Raw genomic sequence first — 26,984 nt, forward strand, 5'->3', positions numbered from 1 at the left:
GCAATTTTTGGGCATTTCGCGTTCTCCGCGGAACGCGAAATTACCCAAATTCCGCAAATTCCGCGAACGGAACGGAATTTACCGCCCAGGCCTAGCTGTGACCCCATGGAAAATGTTCTCTTCCAGGATCCAAGCTGAGGGGGGCTGCTGCTGCTGGAGGCCAGGAGGAACCGCCACTAAGGACCGCCTTACTGCCTGCAGGGCCCAGTGAGCTGGCCCCTGGCCCAGCCTTGCCCCCTGCCTACCTTCCTGAACTTTGCTGGACTTTCCTTCTCCCCAAAGCGCCTGGAAGCGCTTTTATTTTACTTATAGCGCTAGGAGCGCTCTATATGTGGCCCCAGCAGCGCTACGATAAATTCACGGGGGGACCCCGACATTGGGATTCCCCCGTTTTTGCCGATCGAGCGGGAGCCCACCCCGCTGATTATTCCGTGCCTTTCGCGGGTGCCTACCCCGCTTATTTAATTATTTAATTGGCGGTTGCCCACCCCGCATTGTGGTGCTCGAGCAGGAGCCTACTCCGCTTTATTGGAAAATAAATATCCCTAGCGGGTGCCCACCCCGCCAGGGACCTTGCCGCTTTTGTTGCATCCCCCTAGCGGGTGCCCACCCCGCATCACCACGATCAGAAATCACCGCCACTGCCCGGGACATCCAGGAAGCCAGGCAACCCGCGCCGAGACGTGGGCGGGGCCTGGCTCGGAGCGAGGGAAGTCTGTCGTCTGGCTCGCGGGCGGAAGCTGAGCCCAGCCGGAGGACGGGAGGAGTCGTGCAGAGAATCCCTCAAGGGAGCCCCGCAAGCGCAGCCGTCAGAGTACCGGTGAGTGGGGGCAACATTGTGGTGGTCAGAGCGCTGGACGCTCCCTTGAACGGCGGGGGCAGTGCTTCTAGAGTCGGTGAGGCTCCAACGCGGGCCGCAGGATTGTCCCGAGTCCCCCGAGCGGGACTCCAACAGCGGGGGAATTCTTGATTTAGAGCCCCGAGGCTCTAACATACAGGGGCAGTGGTTTTACCGAAAAGAGCGGCCCCGGAATGCAGTGGGCCGCTCCAACATTGGCCCCCACTCTTGGTCCAGAGCCCAAGAGGCTCCAAAAAGGCGCATTCTTTCAGAGCCTAGAAGGCTCCAAGGGGGCATGAGTATTTAGAGCGCTAGGCACTCCAACCAAAGGGGCACATTGTTTGAGAGCCTGCGAGGCTCGCGAGTCACCCGAGTGGGACTCCAACGTCGGGGGCAATATTTTAATAGAGCCCTGACAGGCTCTAGGGAGCATTTCTAGTTGTTTTGAGCCCACGAGGCTCCCCCATTGTCGTAGGGCATCCCCGAGCCCAGAGAGAGCCCAGGAGGCACGCCGGTGCCAGGTTCATTTTCCCAGCTGCCCAGCACTTAGTGGGCAGCTGCAACATTTAGGTTGTGGCCCTCTGCGTTTTGTCTTGCGCAGCCTGCGCAGCCTTGCCCTGACTCTGCTGGACACAGGGCGTCCTAGCCCCGACAAGGCCAGTTGGCCTAGGGACTGCCACAGGTGGTGGCTAATGTGAGTTTTGCGCTATTGTTCCTAACCTGCACCTCTGAATGCGTTTTTATGCGTCATGTGCCTTGTGTTTACACCTCTGAATGTGTTTTTATGCGTCATGTGTAATGTGCTTAGACCCCTACAGGTATTGTGATACTTAGGTGGTTGTTTATCTCCTAGTACAGGTGGTGCTAGTGAGGTCCTGGTGCCCTGCGCAATATTCTCCTAAGGTGGTTAGGGTTGCGTAGGTGGTAGTTACCTGTTACCAGTAGTTACTGGTTGTGTGCTACATGTGTTATTTTGTGCTACAGTAATTTCATATCCTATGTTCTAAGTGCTAATTTCTACAAAGTGCTAATTCCTGACAGTGGTCCATGTGGCCCTGTCCCCTGTACATATAATCCCTTGTAAACTCTGCCCGTGCCTGTTGGCACATTGTAGAGTGTGTGTTTTTATCTAATGTGTTTTGGTAATACAAAGGCTATTTTTATATAATACCTTGTGTGGAGTTTCTTTTGTGGTGGGCCTTGGGTGTTGTTGCTGGGTGCGCGCGCAAACGCTTTACACATCGCCTCCGGGATAAGCCTGACTGCTCGTGCAAGCTACCAAGGGGGTGAGCAGGGGTTATCTTTGGCGTGTAACTCCCCAGCCCTGACTAGAGTGGTGGTTTCTGCCTGACTTTGGCGCAAGCCCTAGCCAACCAGAAAACCCATTTCTAACAATACTGGATAGGCATTTGAAGCAATGCATGTGCTAAGGCCTGCCTCACTCGGTTACTACTTGAATATTAACTGAATGTTTACAGTATTGTAAGGACAGTTCCTGGGTGAATACATAAGCAATGACTGCCTTCTAATTCTACCAAAACTTGAGAACAGGAAAGTTTTTAAGCAGTTATGCGTATTCAAAGATATGAAGTACCCAAATGCCTCTCTCACAGTGGTTCCCAAATGCACACAGACTTACAGTGTGATTCTAGACAAGCAACACTATCCCTAGGAGTTTACCAAAACTCATTCACTACTGTGGAAGGGGTAAGGGGACTGCACACAAACTACATATTTCAGTACTGCACTTTACTGTCAATGCCTGACTCATTTTATCAATGCATAAGCAAAGACTGGCTTCTAATGCTACTAAAACTTGACAACATGACAGGTTTTAAAATAGTTATCTGTCAGCAAATACATGATGTTACCAAATGCTTCTCTCACAGTGGTTCCCAAATGCACACAGACTCACAGTGTAATTCTAGACAAGCAACACTATCCCTAGAAGATTAACAAAACACATTCACTACTGTGGAAGGGGTAAGGGGACTGCACATAATCTACATATTTAAGTACTGCACTTTAGTGTCAAAGCCTAACTCATTTTATCAATGCATAACCAAAGACTGGCTTTTAATGCTACTAAAACTTGACAACATGACAGGTTTTATAACAGTTATCTGTCATCAAATACACGATGTTACCAAATGCTTCTCTCACAATCCTTACCCAAATGCACACAGACTCACAGTGTGATTTTAGACAAGCAGCATTATCCTAGGAGTTTACCAAAACTCATGCACTAGTCTGCAAGGGGTAACGGTACTGCACACAATCTACATATTTCAGGACTGCACTTTAGTGTCAAAGCCTGACTCATTTAATCAAAGCACAAGTAAAGACTGGCTTCTAACGCTAATAAAACTTGACAACAAGCCAGGTTTTAAAACAGTTATCTATCAGCAAATACACAATGTTACCAAATGCTTCTCTCACAGTGGTTCCCAAATGCACACAAACTCACAGTGTGATTTTAGACAAGCAGCACTATCCTAGGAGTTTACCAAAACTCATTCACTAGTCTGGAAGGGGTAACGGTACTGCACACAATCTACATATTTAAGTACTGCACTTTAGTGTCAAAGCCTGACTCATTTTATCAATGCACAAGCAAAGACTGGCTTTTAATGCTACTAAAACTTGACAACATGACAGGTTTTAAAACAGTTGTCTGTCAGAAAATACATAATTTTACCAAATGCTTCTCTCACAATGCTTACCCAAATACACACAGACTCACAGTGTGATTGTAGACAGACAACTATCCTTTGTACAAAATACATTTACTAGTCTACAAGATCTAAGGTGACTGCACACATTGCACAAAATCTACTACTACAGATTAGTACCAAAATGTTTCTCTCAAAATAATTCCTAAATGCACACAGACTCACTGTGTGATCCTAGACAAACAACACTATCCCTTGCACTATACCAAAACACATTTCTTAATCTACGAATACTACATTTTAGAGTAGAAACATGACTCATTTTGCAAATTCATAAACAATGACTGATTTCTAATTGTACCAAAATATAAAAACAGCACAGTTAGCTGTCTGCAAACACATAAAAAACACAAATGCTTATCACAGAATGATGTCTACATGCACACACACTGTCAATAAGATTGTAGACAAAAAAAAGTACTCCCTGCACTTTAGCAGGAGAAATACATTAGTCTGATTAAAATCAAAACAGACCACATACATCCCCTCACAAATAAATAACTCACCTTTCAAGTTGTTTTGAAGATTAAGAAGTATATCAGTCACACACCAGATTTTCCTTTACATAATCTCTGCACTGTGCATCTGTCAACGAAACCAAAGAATGGCAAAGTCTCCCTCTCATTTTCCACACATATACATGTAAACATCAAATCACATTCCTTCCCACATAAATTCAAAAGCAAACACACATTTCTATTGGTTAAACATTTCAACCGTTTCCAAATGACATACATTTGAACCCTACCCCCAATCTGTCTCCTGCCTGTTACCATAGAAACAGGTCATGGAACACTGAACTCAGCACACAGGTCACAAGTTCAGCACACAATGTTGCTAATCAAAACAGAAAGTGTGCTTGACTTTTCAACATATCAGCTTATCATATATAATGTTCCTTTCCATCACTTTTTGTTAGCCACTAAGAATAATGCGTTTAAAAAACAGAAACATGCACCCTACCTTTCAGTGTAGAAGGTTGTCAAACAACCAATGATTTCTTGTCTTTTTTCAAAACTGCATCTTAGCCACCATTTTAGAAAAATCTTACTTTTCAAACTGCCATTTCATTTACAGAGACCATCTGAGTGCATCCAGACCTCCCTTCAAGATGCTTAGAGTGTGGATTGTGGGACACAGCTATATTTTCTGGAGTCAAAGGTATGCAGAAAACAAAGGCATTCACAAAGACCTAGGTTTGCCAAATGTAGACATTAAATGGATTGGACAGAGAGGGTTAAAGTGGCACCAATTGATGCCATTGGTAAAATCCTTTATGCATATCCAACACCCTGACCTCATAATAGTGCACTGTGGTGGCAATGACCTAGGCACTTTGACTGGGGTAGGTCTGGAAATGCTTATGAAGGACACCTTTGCAGAACTGATTTTCACTTTTTCCCAAAACTGCCTTTGTGTATTCTAACATATGCCAAAGGCAGAAATGGAACTGGTCCAATCATTTTTGTCCACAAATTGAGAAAGCTAGGAAACATGTGAATAAATCTGTTTCTGCTTTTCTCCGAGACTATAGAATGGGTTCCATTTACAATAACAATCTGCGCTTTCATATGCAAGAGATGTATAGGAGAGATGGAGTACACTTTACTGATGAAGGAAGCAGAGTTTTCCTCAACAACTTAAGACTCTGTATAGGTACTTACTTATAAGTACCAAAAACTCTCAATGAACACAACGGCTCTTTTTAGAGCCACTCAAGAACAAAACACTTAAGCTTGATGTTTATCTCCCAAAAATTTCAGTTTTTTTTCCTTGGATCCTCACACCCAACGCGCTAGGGACCGCGCACCCAACGCGAGAGAAACCATGCATCCAACGCGTTAGAATGCGCGAATCCTAATTTTACCGTAAAAAAAAAGCCCCTATCACTAATTTTTATTATCCCCGCGGACCCCATCCCCCGGGGCTCATGAAAAAACGTTGGAGACCGTGGAGGGAGCCCCAATGCCCCCACGGTCCCAGCCGGCTCCCCGCGTCCTTCGGGAGCCGGCATTGCTTTTCCACATGAGGAGCTGCTGACATATAGCTCCCCATGTGGAAAAGCAATATCGTTTGGATTTTGAAAGAGAGAGCAGGGAAACGAAGTTTGCTATGGGAGGGCGGGAGACTCCCGCCCTCTCATAACAAACAACAGTGTCCTGGGGGTGGGCACCCTAGGACACTGTAGGAGCCGGCCCTGGGGGATGGCGGTCCCCAGGGCCCTCGAGGGCTCCAGGAGGGGGGCCATGCAGCCCTCCTCCCCCTATTAATTTAAAACAACTTGCCCCGGGGGCTAATTATTAAGGAAGCACGGAAGGCCGTGCTTCGTTTTTTTTTTCCGGCTAGATCCGCGCACCCTGCGCGCATTTCACCATTTTAAAAAAAAAGAGGGGGCCCCAGGGGGTCCTTCTGGGACACCCTAAGCAACACTAGAGGGTCAGAGTATTTCTACCCTGCCCCCTTTACATCTTTCCCACACTTATTTCCCTTACTTAATCAACCTCGCCTCTACCGAGGCACAAAATGGCTGCCAACAGTTCCTGGTTTCGAATGTACACAGACACTTGACAGCCAATTAGCATTCAGTGCGTGATCGAGAGGGTGCGCGCTCGTTTCAGGGAGGCTGCGCTTAGGGTGCGCATAGGGTGCGCGGATTCTCCGAGGCCATAGATATATCTATCTTTTTTACACTAATTTTCTCAGGAACTACTGAACGGATTTACACCATTTATGCAAAAGGCACGAGTCTGAACTGAGGACTACCTCTTTGCCAAATTTGGTGTAATTCCGTTCAGCAGTTCGGGCTGTAGCTGCGACAACAGGTCCTATGGGAAACTGCATGGGGAAAACGCGTTTTGGGACCCCCCTTTTTTCTCGGCCCCCACTTGATGAATCACCACAAAACTAGGATAGGAGCAGACCGGAACTGGCCAAAAGTTTGGAAAATTTTGCGAAGATTCGTCAACCGGGAATAGAATGTTGCGGATTTCCTATAGAAAATAGGTCCTAACTATAACTACCTACTGGCGACCGCCAGTAGGTAATATATTATCAACTGGCGGTGTTTCCATAGGAAATCTGAAAATTCTATTTTGAATAACTTTGGCGCCGGTTGACGAATCCTCGCAAATTTTTCAAAATAGATGGGGCGCTCCGCTCTGCTCCTACCCTGAAAGTCTCGGGGTGAGTAGTCAAGCGGGGCTGAGAAAAAAGGGGGGTCCCAAAACGCGTTTTCCCCATGCATTTTTCCATAGGGACCTTTAGTCCAAGGTACAACCCGAACAGCTGAAAAGAATTATTTGAAATTTGGCAAAGAGAAAGTCCTCAGGTCAGGGATGTGCCTTTTGAATATCTGGAGTCAATCTGTTCAGTAGTTCCTGAGAAAATTTCAGTTAAAAGTACATATATATCTATAAGCGCGCACCGTGGGCATACGGTAAGCATACTGTATGCGCACGCTGACGTGCGCGAGCGTAATTCTGATTGGTGGTTACATGACAGTAAACATTCTAGTCGGTCGAAATCAGGAAGTGTCGGCCGCCATTTTGTCTCTCGCAGTCTGAGGCAGTGAAAAACAAAGGTGGAGAATGTGAAAAGGGGGCAGGGTGGACAGTTCCTGACCCCCTAGCCTTTGTCAGGGGGTCACTGAAGGACCCCCAAAGATGAAAAATAATTTTTTGTTTTTTTACGAAAAAGCGCAGTGTGCGCGCACTGTGTGCGCACTGCACGGACAACGCATCGGGTGCGCTTGGTGCGCGAAGCGCACGAGTGCCCACAGTGTGTGCACGGTGCGCAAAGCGCACCGTGCGCACACCATGAAGAACCTGAGAAAAAAAAATATTAATAAATACAGAACTTAGCATTTAAAAAACCGTACAAATTCACTTAAAAAACCATAGGTTTCACACACGTTATAGTTAGGAATTAGCATTTCAAAAACCTTGCAAATTCACTTAAAAAACCATAGGTTTCACACATGTTATAGTTAGCTAGACATTTCCCTCGTAAAAAACCAATGAAATTCCCCCGTTATAGTTAGTGCAGGCAACTATAACTCACGCGACCGCAATCCTCTGCTGATGACGTCAGATATTACATCACTGATTAAATATGTGTCTTTCTGAAAAATAAATATTTGTAATATATATATAGCTAAAGATTAATGGAAGAAGACATGGGTAAATAGGTGCCAAAATACAGTGATGTAATATCTGACGTCATCAGCAGAGGATTGCGGTCGCGTGAGTTATAGTTGCCTGCACTAACTATAACGGGGGAATTTCATTGGTTTTTTTACGAGGGAAATGTCTAGCTAACTATAACATGTGTGAAACCTATGGTTTTTTAAGTGAATTTGCAAGGTTTTTTAAATGCTAATTCCTAACTATAACGTGTGTGAAACCTATGTTTTTTTAAGTGAAATATATATATATATATATATATATATATATATATATATATATATATCTATATATATCAATCAAAAACAAGGAGTTCATGATACTCCCAAGGTCCGGTGCACTCACGGGGTATGTGTCGGCTATAAAACTTATAAATAATGAAAACGGTGACGCCCCATTGCCGGCCCTCCTTTGGCCAAGGATCCACCAACCATATGGTAGCCCCCACCCAGTCTGCCCACCACTCTGCAAACACAACTATCAGTAAAAAAGCCATAGAAATTCACTTAAGAAAAAACCAAATGTTACATGGATGTTATAGTTAGGAAATAGATATTGAAAAACTTTAGAATTTTACTGGAAAAACCACAGGTTACAGGGATGTTATAGTTAGGCTCAGATTTCCCTCGAACAAAACCAGTGAAATTTAGCAGTTATAGTTACCTCAGCAATCTATAACTTAAGCCCCCGCAATGCACTGCCTCTTACATCACTCATGACATGGTCAGTGACATCACTCATGACATCTCAAAGGACATCACTCATGACATCACTCATGACATCATCCAGAGAATCACTCACACCCCCATACAACCTTTCATATGCCCACTCACACACCCACACAACCTCTCAGGTATCCACTCACCGACCCATCCCAGTACTCACACACCCACTTATTCCTCTGTAAAGCCACTCACACACCCACTCACTCACTTGTACAGCCACTCATACAACCATTCACTCACCCATACAGCTACTCATACAACCAGTCACTCACCCATAAAGCCACTCACACAGCTACTCACATGCCCACTTATTCACCTACACAGTAATGCACCCACCCACTCAACCAGACAGCCTCTCAACACAGCTACTCACTCACTCATACAAGCACTCACTTACCCACAAAATCACTTACATACCTATTCGCACATCCATACAAGCACTCACACAACTGCTCACTGACCCATACAGCCACTTACATACCCAGTCACTCACTCATTCTGCCATTCAGATACCCACTCATTCACTCATGCAGTCACTATATACCCAGTTAACCACCCATACAGCCACTCACACTGCCACTCACTCACCCATACAGCCACTGACACACCCACTCACTCACCAATACAGCCACTCACACAGCATCTCACTCACCCACACATCTGCTCACATCCCACTTATATACCCATCCCTTACAGTCACTCACACACTCATACACACAAGGAAACATGCTTTCACACAGCCACTCACATAATATATGTTAGAAATAGTATGACTCAATAGTAGAGCAGCTAGTATTACAATTTAACTTTTGTAGTATATTAGTATAAATGTTTAACACCCATAAACTCTTAAAAACACTTATACTCACTTGATGATATCATCTGAATGTCATTTGAGATGTCATCAGTGATGTCACCAGAGATGTCACTGACAATGTAATGAGTGATGTAATATGTGAGGCCAGAAGCAGTGCATGTTATAGTCAGCTCAGGGACCTATAACTGCTAATTTCACTGGCTTTGTACAAGGGAATTGTGAGCCTAACTATAACATCCCTGTAATTTTTGTTTTTTTCATTGAATATATATGTATTTGTTTAGCTTACTAAAATAACAGTATTTAAGATACACAATTTCTGCCAGAAGATGTTTTTCCTAAAGATATTCTGATCTACCTAGAGCAAGGCAGCGAGTTTGTAATCTACTAAAATTCTGCAGATTGAGCAGGTTCTGAGGAGGCTTATCTGAGAAGAACTGTCAGGCTAGAAAAGGAAAAACCAGGCTGCCCTTTATTCCTTTTTTATTGAGACAGATGAAGAAATCACAATACAAAACAAAATCTCAGATTTGACATATCTAACAATTTCATACGACCCTTCCAAACACACAACATAGATTTACACATGTTTAATCTAGTTGGTGACATACGCAATAACAGAGAGAGAGGAAACAGAGTACCTCCTGAGTCTGCCTTCAATTTTATAAATTGCATATTCAATTTCAATCAAATTTCAATTATGGAGTATATCCACTGCCACCAGAGTGTATATTATGTAGGATTAGCATCAAGCCAATGCTTAACAATTATAAGTTTAGCAATGGTCATAGCACAAAACATATGCCTATACAGTTGGATTGTACAACCCTTTCTACATCGACTCCTAAAATAATAGTGTTGTAAGAGTTATATCTGTGCCTAGCATATTATCTAATTTACAGGCAATAGTTTGCTGAACGCCCCTGAGATCTGTACAAACATATAAACCTCCTTCGCCTTTCGAACAGTACATCTAGGACTGTTCAATCTTATATTACTGTTCCAGTGATGTAACCTACTTGGAGTGAAATATAGCTTGTGTGTCATCTTATAATGTTGAATCAGTAGGTTAGCAGTTAGCCATTTGCAGATTAGTTTAAAGCTATGTATAATCATCTCAGTAGTAGCTGTTGCAGTTAAATCTTTAGACAAGTGGTTCTTAACCAGTGATCATTGGGCCCCTTTGAGTCCACAAGGCTTACTCAGGGGTTCTGCAATTGCTTAGGAAATTAAATAATAGTAGAAGATTAACAAAGTGTATCTAAATAATGAAGCAAAATGGTAAAATTGAAATTGAAATTGAAATTTGTAATTGTGAATTAATTTGAAATTGGGCACTAAAAATTAAGTTGGTATCCTCAGTTTGATTCATGTGAGCAGTTCAAGTGTATCAAACAGAATATAGAGTGGACAATGAGTGGCCTAAATTCAAGCTAAAAAAAAAAGCTTCAACCTTCCCATTAAATTCACATTTTTTATTTTTTATTTGTTTATGTATGAAATAAAAATTTCCATCTTTTGTGTATTTGTTTGATGAATACCTGTTTCTGCATTTTTGTATATTGTTTTTCAGTTCAAATTGTCAGAATTGCTGAAGCCGTGATCCTGAATTTCAATAATGATTGAGTCAGGATCTGTGGATTCCTGTAATGATTAACTGTGGGTTCAAAATGTTAAGAACAACTGCTTTAGACCAACTCCCAGCTAGCCTTATGTTGCAGGTAGGTAGTTGTTTCTTCACGAACGCATACATGTTTTTTACAGTAGCTGTCTTGAATTTGTTTAAAACATCCAGTATCTCGATTTTTTCCATCTGTGTCTGATTTCATCAAGTAATCCCTCATTTTTAAATATTTAAAGAATCCACCACCCCGGGTGTAGATCATCGTTTTGAAGCTCATCATATGTACCTATATGTTGCTCCTTGAAAAGTACTTCAAGTTGAGCAACCCCTCCTTTTGCCTATTTTTTGGCTACTTAGTCACAAAAACCTTACGTAAGAACGTATTTATACTTTAAGAATACTTTTAAGTAAATATCTATTAAGTAGGTATGTATTAAGAGATTTCATAAATTGTTCACCAATATTTCTAGCGTCCCTCACCATCACAAACTTGACATGTTTGTATTAGTTTGTGTCAAAATTACAGAGTAGCCAGCTATTAGCATTGGTACCCAGGAAGAGTATATATATATTAGTAAGAGGGTCAATTTGTTGAGTATAAAGTAATCTTGAGAGTCTCTTATCATAGCATACCAGTAATGAAAACAGCAATATGGTTGCGACCAACCCCCTTCAATTTACAGATTATTAAGAAATGTGACTGTGGGCTGTACATTTCTAGATCCTCACGCAAATCTAGATATAGCTGCATCTAATCACTTTAATAAGTTAACAGACTATATATCAGAATGGAGTGAAATAAATACATGTGGTTTGGTAAAATACAAATGTTAACCAGATTGCATCTGCCGACAAAAGATATGAGAAATGTATCCCTCTATCACATTAACATGCTTGATTTTTTTAACTGTGGGTTACAGTTTTGATTCAAAATCTTGTATATATTTAGATGTATTAGTTTAACCTAGGTTTCTAATGACTCCAGCCTTTGTATATGCTGCATGGTCTATGTTATAATTGGTAAGAACCTCAGTTTTTGCCATATACAAAGCAAACCCCCAGAAACTGTTGAATTGTTGGGCAATTTACTCTACAGCAGTTATAGCGCTTTCCACATTACTAGAAAATACTGAACATCATCAGCATATGCGGCTATATTTCATTGGCACAAATTGAGAAACTGAGCAACCTTGAGGGCCTGGCCAGCACCTGGAACTCAAAATTCCAGGGCTCTAAGCCCCAGGAGGCGTGTTTGCATTCTGGGAGCCCTGGGGGTAGAGCTTGCTGTATTGCGCTGATAAGTGCTTCAGCAATCCTGCAGGCCGGGACACGACCGAGCTTTGCCCGAGGCAAGTAGGGAGACCAACTGGCATGGGTGCAAATTCAGGACAGTGAATGTAAAAGTTCAGGACAGACGGTCAAAATTCAGGACAAAACATTGGGCCAAAAGTTAAGTTTTACAGACACATCAGAGGAGATTGCGCAATAATAAATCAGTAAATAGACAACCAAAAAGTGCAAGTCAAAATAAGTGTATATTAGTTATTATGTAAACATTGTTATTTTCAATGCCATAGCTCTAACTTGTACAAATACATGACTGATTGCATATGCTTGTTTTATTTTAAAGCAACTGGGCAAGTTTACTTCCATTTAATGTGTTAAATTTTTTCCCTTGCCTTCAGGCGCACTACATGCCTTTATTGCCCCAACTGGCCCATTGTCATTCTGTATGCCACAATGAGCCGCAGACAATGGGTCCATTACAGTCTGTTAGAGGCTGGGGAGGGTCTGCTCTTGAGCACAGAGGAGTGCGAGGCGGCCCCAGCAGGGAGCTCTCAGAACACTGAGCAATCTCATAGGTGAGCAATAAAGGTCTCTGTCACCCCCCAAATTACAGACAAAAGGCATCCGTAAGAGGGATTGTCAGGGACAACAGACGTGACTTCCAATTAACAGACAGTCCGTGAAATTTACGGACGGTTGGTCACCCTAGGGGCAAGGATGGGACTATCTGTGCCCGTCCGAGAGCACCTGAAGCCGGGCTGGTCAACCACTCTAGCATGGGCCCGTTTATGAGGTAAGCCATCGGTCTACGCCCTTAACAGCCATCATTAGATGTGGAGGAATATTTACAGTGCTTTTTCAATGTAGATTACCTCCATTAAATACTTCACCTCGCATCACAGTTTTAGCTGATGCTGTGAGATCCTTGTATGCCAAGGAGAAATGGTTAAAAGGAGATTACGTGGGGGGGACCCCATACCAAGCCCTGCATTCAAGTATACTGACATAGATCAGATGTTGGAAAGGGCCATAGGGGTAGTAAATGCAGAAATTGAGCTGTCAGAAAGAAGGCTGTCATTAAATCTGGCTCTGTGCCCCCAGTTTGATAACCGGATCAAGCACAAGAACAAGAACATGACTCTACACAGCCTATTATCTTTAGTTCACTCTCTGAGTACCCTGTGCATGACTCGCTCTCCTCGCTTACCTTGCAAGCTGCCCGAATGAAACAAACTGTATATCCTCTAAGGAAGGGACCGCTTTCAAAACATGTCCCAGTACCCGCCTAAAGCTGCATAGAAAGGCCAAGGGGCCAAAACAAAATGAGCCCATAATTGGAAGTCAAAGATCATTTAAATCGGCCCCATAAAAACATTTGCTTGTAACCCAGGAGCTGTGCAAGGATTTATTAGTAGTGCTCGACGGGAATAGGGAACCATTGCCTAGGGACCATGCTATTTGGGTTTTCCTCTTTGACAATTGTTTTGAGCACTTCAAAGCTCTATGAAACCAGGAACTTTTTTTAAATAGGCAGGCATTAGAGGAAATAGGCTATTAGAATCCATAGTTAAGGAGAATTCTGAAGCCTTTGATATTTGTATTGAACGAGGAGTGAACTATGAAAGGCTCCTAACAGCAATTCAGAATATTGCAGCTGCGGTAGCAGATAAATTATATGTCCCAATTAAGGACTAAAGAAAAAGTAGTAAGGCCCACAACTGGTTTGATAAACCTTGTACTCGAGCCAGTATGAAGTTCAGGAAAGCGGTACAGAAATGGCAGAGAAATAGGGGGCACATTCAAGATCTGACCTATAAATTAGTTCTTTCTATTAGGAAAAAGGAACTCCAGGAGCAGGCTTGGGAAAACTTAGTACGGGATTCAGATACCAGGGACTGCACCTTGTTTTGGAAGACCGTTAACTCCCCTGGAGGTCTCAGTTGGTCCCGAATCATGGAAGAGCCACTTTGGAGGGATTTTTAATCTCAGCAATGTTGATATCAGCCCTACTCAGGCACCTTCTAAGGTGGCAGACTTTGAACCCTTGCAGCCAATCAGTATGGAGGAGGCTACTCTGGCACTCAAAAATAGCACCCTTAGAAAAGCGCCAGGGCTGGACGGGGTACCCGCCGACCGTTTTACGTCTGTTGAACCATTATGGGTACCCATTCTAACCCAAGTATGTAATGCGGCAGCACAGAGCCATTTCCCCAAAACAGGGAGTGATAGCACCATTGTGCCCATTTTAAAAAAGGAGATAGGGGAGACCCAAGGTGTTCTCGCCCAATATCCTTATTAGAGTCTTCTGTAAAAATAATGGGGAAAGTGATTTTGGCCAGATGAGAAACTTGGGCCTCGCATAATCATATATTAACTAATTCCCAATATGGCTTTAGGAGAGAAACTGGTACAGTGCAGCAAGGTACCAACTTACATCTCATAATTAGTATATATGCAATAGCACGCCTGGGAAACACTCAACTTTGCAGACTTGAGTAGTGCATTTGATCTAGGGAACCATGCCAAACTGTGGCAGACTCTTGCTGATATGTGCACCCCAGTCAATATTATATTTCATCCTTCACAGCTCTACACCTCCTTAACAACCTGTGTGCGCTTTGTGAAAAAAGAGGGAATGCACAGATAAATTCAGGGTGACAAAAAGCATTGAGCAGAGTTGTGTCTTGGCCCCTTTTTTCTGTTTGTTATATATCAGTGGGGTTGACACCATGTTCCAAAGGTTAAATGCAAATGCACTCAAACTTGGATCGCATGTTACCCCGATCTTATTATATACAGATTAAGTAGTTCTGTTATCAAGCACATCAAATGGCCTCCAAGTTTTAATGAACTAATTTGTATCCTTCATGGAGGGTACATGTTTAAAACTTAACCTGACTAAAATGTATACCATAGTCTGCAGTACGGGGAGCAAGAAGGCCAGGGCACATTTTGTAATAGGCCAAAAGACAGAACAGGTAACAACTTGTAGTTATCTGGGCATTCTTTTCTCACAGGATGGGCAATGGTGACCGAATGTAAAGACTGCAAATTTAAAATATATATGAGTGTCTGACGCTGTCTTCAGATTCGCCAATAAAATAGGCATAACAACCCATCAGAGAAATAGTGAAATTGTATGAAAGCAAGTGTCTCCCAGCTGGTCTAAATGGGGCACCAATTTCTGGTATAATAAACAGTAAACAGATTCAGACACAGGAGAATGCAATTTTATGTCGACTTTTAGCAGTCCTGCAATCAATCCCAGCTTCTTTTAACCAACAAAGAATTTGACTGGGTCTATATTGAAGATCACATTCATCGTAGTGACATTATTAAATAACACAGTATCTGGCCTAAACAAGGCACAAAATTTACCAGACACATTAAAAGGGATTGCCTAGAACTCGATCAGTATGAAAAAAATCCCTGGTTTCGGTTTACTAATGGCAAATTGAAAGAAGTGGAAGAAAATTGTAGTATCCGGGTTCCTGCTAATATCCTGCATTTTAATAAGAAAGAACTTGATGGAGCAGGATTTTCGCAAAAGAAACCTGCTCAATCGAACACCCCTATAACATGTACTAACAGTCAGTAGTGGTAGAATGACTAATCCGTACAAATACACTTAACGTGGGAAGCTATGCTTTGCAAAATGCATGAACTAACCAGAATAAAATGTGTAAATAATAGAAATGTAAAAGTCTTGTGTATAGAATTAATTTAGAATGTTTGCATGGCAGGGCCGCATGTATAGCTAGTAAAAAGCATGACATGTGCTGCTTTATCCTAATAAATAATGCTGCTTTTCTACTTATGCTATGCTAAGAAAACCGAAAACATGAATTCGGGCTATGGTGGGTGGTAAACAGTGAAAAATACATTATCACATAATTAATAAATGTCTTTTTCCCGTTTTTCCAGTAATGGACGAATCCTCCATCTTTTTTAACTTGACTGCAATATGGGCAGGTGGAGTGGTGTGCGTGAGGGAACCATGTGACCACATGATTGAGCTACTGAACAAGCTGAGAAAGCGTGACCTGGTGAATGACTGAACATTTGTCAAGCTAACAAAGCCAGTGTCTTCGTGTGAACGGAAACCAAATTGTTGAAAGTTTAACTGTAAATTAAAATGTTGCATATGTACCTGTGAGAGTGAAACTGAAATTGCTGACTGTATAAAAAAATTGTTTAGAACAATAGTGTAGTCAAGAGTAGAATGATTTAACCATGGGGTGTCATCCCACCAACAGAACTCAACCAATGCCTTAGCCTAAAAACTTGAACTTAGCAACTATTTTGGGATGGACTTGTAAATTAAAGTATAAGAATAGGTGCATTGGGGGTGTGGTGAGAGCTGCTGCAGATCGCATAGGCTGAAGGTGTTCGAGTGAGGGGTGCGCCGCTGATCGTCGGGTTGCAGAGAGGCCTAGCTGTTCCTGTCCTGTACCTGTCCTGATTCCTGAGTCTTTGATCACTGACTCTTGGTCCAGGGGTCATTACTACTACCTAGGCATGGGTGGTGGTTTTCCTCATAGATCCCTTGGGTTTGTATTTGATCTGATCTAGCATTGCAGAATAATTTTACAGTCATATTTCTTATCTCTGTACCTTCTGCCTCTTCACCTATTCCTCTGAATTGACCATCTAAAATCGATATATTTTTACTTGCATCTGATGTCTCTTCATCTGTCCACTCTTTGCAACGTATATTTGAAATGACAGCATTGTTATTATGTTGATAAGTTTTGCTCTCTCTCACGAGGTTTCCAGCATTTGATTTTAGGTAGTAATCAATATGAGCAATTTAAATTACTAGATAAAAATTATTGAATCCCACCAGGAGTCTCCAATTATTTTAGTCAGTTTATTGATTTGATGTTTCCTTCAGAATTCCCGTTACCATCAACTCTTCAACTAGTTAGTCCATCGGCCAAGTAGATGAAAAGTCAATTATGATTATTTCAGATTGCACAAATATTACAAATGTGCAAGGTTTAACCTGAATAGCGAGAGTAAAAATTGAGGCAAGTTAGCAAACTCGACCCCAGAGCATCAGGGATCTGGGTGAATGTGTATGGGCCAATGTATATGATTTTTCGAATATTTATCTCTGATCAAATTATTGGGTTTGCGCTGGATCAAACTAAGAACTGTTTTCCTAGGAATTAGGCGGGCTCACTGAGAATTGGGTGAAATAACTAAATTGACAGTGAAGAGAGTCTATAAGGAACCGATACAGTAAGGGTTACAAGGGAACTGTCAGGATTGCCATGCCCCTGCTGCAGGTTGCAACAGGGGCGGAGCCACGTGTGAATAAAAATGCCAGACGAGACGGAAGAAGCGCTTCGCGTTCTAGTGGAGTGAGTGTCTCCTTCACATCCGGGGTCACTCACCAGCTTCCGGGTCCTCGCGGCGGCATTCCAACATTTCCCTGCTCTTCACACCGGTGTCTTTGTTTGGAGCTTTGCTGAATCTAGAATCTTCGGTTCCTCTCTCGCTGCAGTTATCTCCCCCGTGGGGAGGTCCTGTTTAGGGCATTATTTCCTTCAACAAATTTAAAAGAAGAAGAAATAATTGAAAAGTGTCAACTCCTGTTTTTGTGGTAACGCGCCTGCGCTGCAGCAGTTCATGCAGGCATGAGTTAAAGGCATTTTTATCACTTTTCTGATTAAGTATTAGTGGCCGGTTGAGCATCTGTGTTCTTTTCTTGTATGTTCTTGGCTGCGCCCGAGTTGTGTAGTTATTAAGTGGTTTCCTGCAATTAAGCAAACAATATATATTTGCCTACACAATTTTTACTTTCTGTATGTGATAGCATACATTCTTATCCAGAGAAATTAAGTATCTATAATATTTTTTTGGGCTATATTTTTACTTTTTCTGTTTTCTACTTATGGTAAGCAAGTCACCATGAAAACTTAATTGTATACAGGAATGTATACCTTGGCTTATCTCTGTCTTTTCATTTTATTTATTTACTACAGGTTTAATTAACACCTGAGGGATTTCTTTTAAATTAAAGTGTAAGAGGGGAGTAAATCAGGTAGTGAGGATAGTTATATACTTACTCTCTTCATATACAATTGTTACACCATTCCCCTTCCTCCATCTTACTCCGGTTCTCTATTTTAGGGTCTCCCACATTTTCCAGTGACGACTTCAACCTGCCCAGGCCACACCGAGGGACAATCTTTATTTCTCCTTCCCTTGTTTCACCTCTTTCCCCAGTTCACTAGTCTTGCTTTGACTAGGTTAAGCATACTAAGTGATAGAAGGAAGTGGGGACCTGCTCTTCAGCTTCTTCCCTCTCATTCCTGTGGAAACCACAGGTGAGCCGTGATAGTTACCTGTTAAGCATGACAAATAACAAGGACAGATTCTATTTTATTATACTGCACTTCCAATTCATCCATCACATTGTTGCATTTCCGAAATCAAAGGTATAGTCATCAAATTTACCTAAGTGCCCATGTGATGGAAAAGCTAGTCAATCTAAAAAGCATTTTGTGTCATTTTGTAAATTTTATAAAGTTATCAGATCAAGAGTACTGCATCCTTTATTTTTATCCCAGGGTCTCATTTATCAACAGGTGGCCTTTCATTTTTGGAGGAATGCCAGATGTTTATGCATGTTATGTTACTGTAACCCACATTACGAATGCAATCAGAAGGCATAAATCACTGGGTTACTTAGAAAGGCTGTAGTATGAGACAGATTGAGAAATGGCTTGGGTTGTAACGCCCAAATAAAAGTATTCCTTCAGATTAATTTAAACATGAGGTCCTGTGTACTGTCTTAAAATGATTATCAATCTTATACAAAGCTCATTTATTTGGATGGATCATTTTTACTATCCCCTTCTGCCATGTTTTAACAACTTTTTTATTATTCTAGAGTTTATATCAAATTCTTAGTACCTACTATGCTAATAATTTTATATGGTGTATCTTTTAAACTGTAGGAACGTATGATGAATATTATCATTTTGTTGGCAAACTGTACTTACAATTGCATTTCAGCTATGAGTGAGATTTATAAAGTAATTGGTATGTATGTATGTTTTGTATTATTTTATGTTGTTTTGTATCAATTTATCTTGTTTTTGTGTACTGGCAACCTTTTATGCTGGCTATGGGCCAGAGCCTTAAATGTATGTATTTGGTTTGCAGTACTTTTATGTATTTTTGCTCTAAAACCCGAATAAAGTTTATTTTGGTTTTGAGATGCACTGAGATTACATGGGGCCCAGCCTTTAGTTTCAGTAAATAAGCCTCTAGATAAAGAGGAAACAATACAGAGGAAAGTTGGCATCCTTGCCTTGTGCCTCTAACAATTTTAATTTTCGATGACACTTTATAGTAATAGGTTTGATGTAAGGTTTTTGCGGTCGAGCCTGGGACTTACAGGTCACACTGACGGAGGGATGCCAAGAACAGGTCCTACAGGCCCCTCCACCCAGACAGACCATGGGGCATATTAGTGCTACCATATAAATACTACGTGTTCATCAATAACCGTATGTATATAACCAAGTGCGCTCAATAGGCGCATGTTATTAGTCTAATTTTTCACCTTAATTTAGGTTTCTGCACGGAGTGGTACACGTGGGGCTGGATCCCACGCTGTCCTGAAGAAGAGGTTAGGGGATACCTCGAAACATGTTGATAAAATAATATAATAGGCAATATAACCACATAACAGTTATATTTTTCCTGTTATTAACCCCTTTTTTATCTTACCAGCTAGGAGTAGGAATAAATTGTTAACTCACTAGTTAGGTATTTTTAACTAACACAAACACTACTCCCCCAACACTGAACAACACATAGTTTCACACAAAAAAGTGCTCCTACGTAAATCTCGCAAGTCGTAGCACGCCCCAAGCAGTAGGTGCTTGGGATGGCCCCAATGATGAAGCATGTCACCTAGGGGCAACCTTGGGTGAGTGAGGGGACTTTAGAAAAGCATTTTTCTTTTCTAAATTGTTGAGGCTCACCAATTTGGTGAACCCACTGTCTGTTAACTTAGGCTAGTTTCTCATGATCCATTATCTATGGATTAATTGAGTGTACTTTAATGATATAGGAGGACGAACCTAGCCTGAACCTCCTTCTCCCTCTTATTCTGACAAAAAAGGTTTTCTTTACCAACACTATAAAACTTGCACTTAATCTCATTTGTACCAGAATTGCTTTTAAATAACCCCATGCAACCAGGTCAAATGCCTTTTTTGCATGGAGCAGGATCATACTTGTTTTCTCTGACATACTATTGGCTGCATCAAACATGCTTGTTGCCATATTCGTAGATTCTGTAGTGTCCAGTCCTGGTATAAAACACTGCGGTTCATTGGACACTAACCTCAGTACCATCACTGGGAGCCTTCTCGCTAATATTTTGGCATATCTGTATTGATCAATTAAAAAGGTATTTCTACCTTCCTTTTTTTAAGGAGAAAGATATTAGTGTACCCACCCAGGAGGCTGGAATATGACTACCATTATATATGCTAACAAATACACCCATATATAGAGGGAGGATCACATCTAGAGATGTTTTTATAGAACTCTGAAGGTATACCATCCTTACCTACTGCCTTCCCGTTCACCAACTTCTGTATAGCACATTTGACTTTCTGCTCGATGAACAGGATTTCTAATGATTATGCATCCATGTAGAAGAGTTGTTTAACGCATATTCCAGCAAAATAATTGTTCTTCTCAAATTTTAGAGAATTGTCTGACTCTTGTGAATCAAATTTATGAGAAGATTGCTGAAAATGTTACAGAATTGAGTCACATTCAATAATCAGCTGCCTATTATCATCGGTAATCGTCCTAATGCTAATCCTGGCCTATCAATCTTTGGCCCTATGGGCCAGTATACATGTTATGTTGGTTACGTTTGGTATATCACTCGAATCACCGTGGGCTATCTTGGCACTGCAAACAGTAGCTGGCAAGCATCTACCAAGAAGAGGTCTCATTGGAAAAGGAAGGCTTTCCTAAATTGGCAATAGTTCGGAAAGGTACAAATATGCACAGGAAATCTGCTTCAGTAAACAGGAGCCAGGTAAGAAAAGGTTCTCTCACCCCATTTAGTCAGGCGGGTGTGCGGGACGCACAACAGGGTTTTGTCCTTGGATCTTAGACTTCCGGTGGGTACATATAATTTATTTTCTGTTGTAGATAGCTTGGGCTGTTGCCCCTCACTGCCTTATATGTGAGGCAGCAAATCTTAAAAATGCTCCTTTTTTTTACTGGCAGCCAGTGCAGAGACTTCAATGAAGGGGCATACGGGGTACCTGGCGGAAGATTAAGAATAAGTCTGGCTGCCATATGTTGCACTACCTGTAATTTAGCCATGATCGTCCCATTAGCTGCAGTCAGTAGAGCTTTTCCGTAGTCTAGTTGACTCACTACCAGGGCTTAAACTAATGTTCTTCTTTCAGATAGCAGTAGAAAGGGGAATGTTCTGCGTAAGAGGCGCATATTATGGTAGCATCTGTCTATGGTATCCAAGATATGATCTTTCATAGAGAGGGTTTGATCAATTTGTTTGCCAAGGTTCTTCACAGACTTTGGGGGATAGGACTGATCCTAGTTGAAAGGGCCACCACTCATTAGACCACAGGGTGATGGCTTTGTCGAACAGCATGATCTCGGTCTTATTTGCATTCAATTGTAGATAACAAGAGATGGCTAACATTCCTTTCGTAAAGCGATCTTTGGGTTATTCTAAACCAGAATCAAAAGTGAAAGTCAACTGAGTGTTGTCAGCATAGGATATTATATCAAAGTCAAAAGGCTCAACGATCTTAGCAAGGGGTGCCATATATATGTTGAACAAGGTGGGGCTCAAGCATGAGCCTTGTGGTACACACGTATCCAGATACATCTTGCATGAGGTATAGGGGCCAAGAGTGATCGTTTGAGATCTATCATCCAAGAAATTGTGTAACCATTTTAGCGCAGTCCCCCGAACACCAATCTCACACAGTCTCTTCAACAGCCTTGAGTGTGAGACCATATCAAAAGCTGTGGAGAGATCTAACAGCACTAGCATGGAAGGAGTGTCTGCGTCTAATGAAAGTCCCAAAGAGTCAGTGACAGCCAGCAGGTCCATTTCGATGCAATGGCCTGGTCTGAATCTGGACTGCGAAGGGTCCAGAATTTGATTATTTTCTAGAAAGGCTGTTAATTGGTTGTTGATTAGGCCTTCTAGCAATTTACCCAGAAGGGGTAACAGTGATATGGGACGGTAGTTAAATTGGATGTTTGGGTCCAGGTTATCTTCCTTAAGGATCGGTAGGACATGCACAGCTTTCCATTCAGAGGGAATTCTGCCTATTTTCACCCTAAGATTAAATATCGATTGAATTGCTGGAGCAAGATGGTTAGATGGTTAGATAGTGGTACCATAACTCTAAGAGAGCAGATATCTAGGGGGAGCCTGATTTCACCAAACCTAGAGACCTCTGGACCTCCTCCAAAGAATGGTTCGAACCACATTAGTGTGGGAGTCCCAACTGCTCCCATATCAGGCACACGGCTGGTAATGCATGGGTCTAAATTGGCAGGGTTTTGAAGTTTAAATAAATCTGTGAAATGTTCTCCTTACAAAAGGTGGTGAGAGAGTCACTCAGTTTCTGCAACACTAAGGAGGGCTGCATACACGCCTGAGGGCTTGAAAAATCACAAATGATCTTATGATTCGGTGCATTTCCTGCCTGTTCAGTTTGGTTAGAGATAAAATGCTTATGCGTAGCTCTAATGTTGAGATGATACCTAGACAGATCTGATTCATAACAAGCCTTGTCCTGTGGATTTTTAATTCTATGCCATCTACTCTCTAAATTTTTACAAGCCGAATTTTCAATTTTTAGCTCTGTCGTATTCCACGGTGCAGAAGAACGTGGTGCTTATCTTTTTGAGATGCGCAATTTAGTCCACAGCCTTCATTAGAGCTCTAATGAGATTTTCTAATCATGCATTGATGTCAGAAACACATGATGGTAATACAAGGTGAGATGACTCACTGAAAGAGTCTGGAGAGAGTGAGTGCCAGGCCCTCCTTAGTGTCTTATCTGTTCTTCTGGTATCCGACAATTTGGTTATTAAGGGGAGGTGAATATGAAAGGGGATTATATAATGGTCATTACAAACTTCAGGCAAAGGTGCTACGCAAGAAACTTTCCTATTGTTAGTAAATAGCAAATCAAGCAAATGTCCCGCTTGGTGAGTAGAGCCAACAATTTGTTAGCGTAGGCCTATGGTTTTCATATCAACCATAAGCTGCACCACCTCTGGGTTAGCTAGATCTTCTCCGTGGTAATTAAAGTCACCCAGGAGGAGAAAAGTATTTGTAGCTGAGACTTAGGTGGATATTTTTTCCATCAAACGTTGGCTAAAACCCTTCTTAGTCCCAGGCGGGCGACATCTCAGGGCACTCTTCCAGCTTTTCGTAGCAGATAAAATTATTTTAAAATGCCTAGCTCCAGCGAGTCAGTAATAGAAGTATTAATCCTTGAGATTTTGAGTGAGTTTTTGAAAACTATGGTGATGCCCCCTCCTATTTTCCGGTCTCTATCAAGCCTTATTAATTGATAGTTGTCAGTGATGGCGAGAGTGATGGCAAGACGTTAGTGGCATTCCGCCATGTTTCTGTAAAAAACATATGTCTGGAGATAGAGAGGTGATAATATCCCATACTTTAACGGAGCGCTGAGCTAGTGATCTCACATTACAGAGAAAGCTTTTTAAACCGGTTTTAGTATGGTTCAAGTGGGAAACATAGTGTTGTAAAGTGGGGGACACTGTGGAGGTAGAGTGGTCCTACTCACTCTAGTAAACTGTAGAGCTGCGGAACTGAAGGTAAAGCTGTGCATTTTTTTCAGATAAGAAACTAGGGGGTTTAGCCTTTAACCAGAGTATTACCGAATATATAGCTTTACTATTGGCTGCACAGCGCCTAACAGCACATATATGTTTAGTCACTACACAGGCAATTTTCTGGACAGTCAATGAGAGTCATTATCAGCAGTCCATTTTTTCCATATTATAGAACTAGTGATTGGACCTATTGTAACGGCCTTCATTGAGTTCCAGACCATTATATCAGTAGTAGAGTATCTGTTTACTTGAGTGAACTCTTTTATTTTTTGCAAAACATATTCTCTAAACTCTTCCACCAATAACGATGTTCTGGGGAAATTCCAAATATTATACTTAACAGCTAAGTCAGTTGTTATCAAAAACATTAGTGGATTGGTGATACCCCCAGTTAAAAATTCAAAAGAGGAGAAGACGTAATCATTTCTGAAATATTGATCTTGTGGTTGTAAATAATAGGTGAACCAATTATTCGCCTTATGTTTATCCTAAGGATGTACAAACGAAACAGCCATTAGGCTGTCTCAAAAATCTCAATTCAATTTCTTAATGATGATCTAACTTTAAGTAATCTTTCAGATCTTAGAGGATTAGCAACATCTCTCACGTGAGCTATAGGGCAGTTTAAATTCCCACACAGTTCATATGGTGCTGAACAGTTTCCCATCTCAAAGGAAAAAAAATTGAAGAGAGATGTGTCATTGGTATTAGTGCTGTATACTGTATATTTGGTACATAGTTTTCCAGTTTCTATTAGTGAAATTGCCCATGGTCCTAGTCTATCAGTGAGAGTTTTGATCACCTTAATCCTTTTTATATTCACAAGAGTTATGGCTACAAGTGTCCCTTTCTGGACAACAGTCTGTGAAGTACAAACAATTAGACTAATACCCAACTGTTTAAATAACAATCACTCTGCAAAAGCTATATATGTCTCTTGCTTACAAGATATAGTACTATTATACTTTCTAAAGTGTATCCTAATCAAAGCTTGCTTCGTAATGCTATCATATCTAAAATAATATGTATGAAATATCCCTCATCAAAGTAATCAATGTGTGTACTAAAAAGATATTGCTGCCTAATCAATCTTCCTGATATTACTAGTAGCCTTATTCATCTTTATCTCTATCAAATCAAATCTTAGTCTGTAGAAAGCCAATAACACCTCTCCCTTTCCCTCACCCTTCTCTAGCCCCTTTTTTTTACTACCGCCCCCTCTTCCCAGACCCCGGATCATTAATGCCCATACTGTGGGTGAAGAGATGGCCATTATCCACCCTACCTTTTGATGCACTGGAATGCATCCAACTTCTGGTTAGATGGAGATTCAAAAGATCATTCCCCCAGCAGAGGGCTCAAACCTCCAAAGGCTATCACATAATATTTTCATACATCCACTTTCTTTTTCTTTTTCATTCACTTTCTTTTTTATTTTCAGGATAAGTGTGAGTCTCTTAAACCTCATGTACCAAAATAAATCCCCCTTACTTAAAATTCCCAAGTTAGATTGCTGCGCAATATGAGCTTGTGCTCGCATTGCCTCTCTGGAATCAGTGCTCTGTCAACCTGCTGTGCTGTCTCAACCCATATATGTGGATCAATGATAACTGTAAACCATGTCTTGGTTGTAAAGGTGATCTTGTTCCTTGTAGCACTTATGATTCTCTCCATCCTTTAATAATCAGCAAAACAAAGGAGGACAGTACGGACCTAGAATTCTTGGGACATAGTGGGAATGGCACTTTGGAGGGCTCTGATTATCGACAATTCTAGACCAGGTTGATTTATTTACCAGGACTACATCATTTAGCAGTTCATTCACAACTTTTTAAAATCTATTTGTTGTCTCAGTTCCCTCAGGGAACAACACCAATCTCAAATTACAGTGGGAGGACTTGTTCTCAAGAACTTCATTCTTTTATTCGAGTTTGTTAATGGCCAACTAGTTTTCCTCATGTTCAGTGTTACAAACAGTCCTGTTTTTGTTTGAGGGTCTCTATTCCAGAACATATTTCCATCTTCTTCGCATTCTCCTCCACTTTATTTCATTTATACTGGATTTCCCAGTCCAATTCCAATAGTCCTTGCTGCATATCTTACAATGTTCCTAAAACTAGGCATAGCATGGCATTCCTATTCTATGGCAGTGGATGGGGATTGATGATTATTACCCCTGTACCACTCCCGTCAGTCTCATCCATCTGTCTACCCGTCATCCCCAGACTCATTCTCTGAGAAGCTAGATTCATCGCCCAGCCATCTCAATGTGTTCCATTTCTAAACTATCAGAAGATGGGCCAGAACTTTTCGAATTTTCAGCTGAATGTTCTGTTTCCTCGAAATTGTCCACTAGTGCATGTCTATGTGAAGATGGAAATGGTAATCTCAGTGTCCTCTCGTATGTGAGCAGAAAGATGCCTGTTGCATTTTCATATACTAAGTCTGGCCCTTAAATTATTTTGAAAGGTTACCTGTTGATTCAGTCCTTTCTCTGATCAGTTGGGTATTCTCTTCTGTATATGTGGTAGAGGGGCTTGCAAGGATGGGTGACAATATTTATTTTATTGGCTCCTCAATCTGATCCCCCATTTTATCAACCATAGTAGCTCCTTGATCTTCTACTACAGATCTATCAGAATTAGTGGAGTCCTTCTCATATTACCCATCACTACTGCATCCTCCACACTGCCAGGATTTTTAGGATACTTAGATTGGGGTTGCAACTGATGCTGAGGCTGATGCAGAGGTAGTGGCTGTGTCTGGGAGGGAAAAATAAATGTCATACCATAAATTGCCTACTGCGCCAGGTTTTGTCCTACCCTCATCATAAAGGTGTCTTATTATGACGCTGGTATTCAGCATGCCCTCTTGTGATTTCA

The 26,984-nt window shown here is 41.5% G+C and overlaps 1 protein-coding gene across 2 annotated transcripts in view; it reads right to left on the bottom strand.

Annotated features, from left to right (window-relative positions):
• The window catches only part of LOC146799096 (sodium/potassium/calcium exchanger 4-like), a 937,744-nt gene that overhangs the window by 899,835 nt on the left and 10,925 nt on the right, over positions 1–26,984 (bottom strand). Inside the window, exon 2 of one of the 2 annotated variants that reach the window (XM_085628039.1) lies at positions 17,604–17,754. The exons of the other annotated variant lie outside the window; for it this stretch is intronic. Coding sequence (XP_085484165.1) covers positions 17,604–17,637 — 34 coding nt within the window. The 5' untranslated portion in view covers positions 17,638–17,754. The remainder of the gene's footprint in view (positions 1–17,603; positions 17,755–26,984) is intronic. 2 annotated transcript variants of the gene reach the window in all.

The sequence above is a fragment of the Triturus cristatus genome, chromosome 9 (assembly GCF_964204655.1).
Source record: "Triturus cristatus chromosome 9, aTriCri1.1, whole genome shotgun sequence".
In the NCBI taxonomy this organism is placed as follows: Eukaryota; Metazoa; Chordata; class Amphibia; order Caudata; family Salamandridae; genus Triturus; species Triturus cristatus.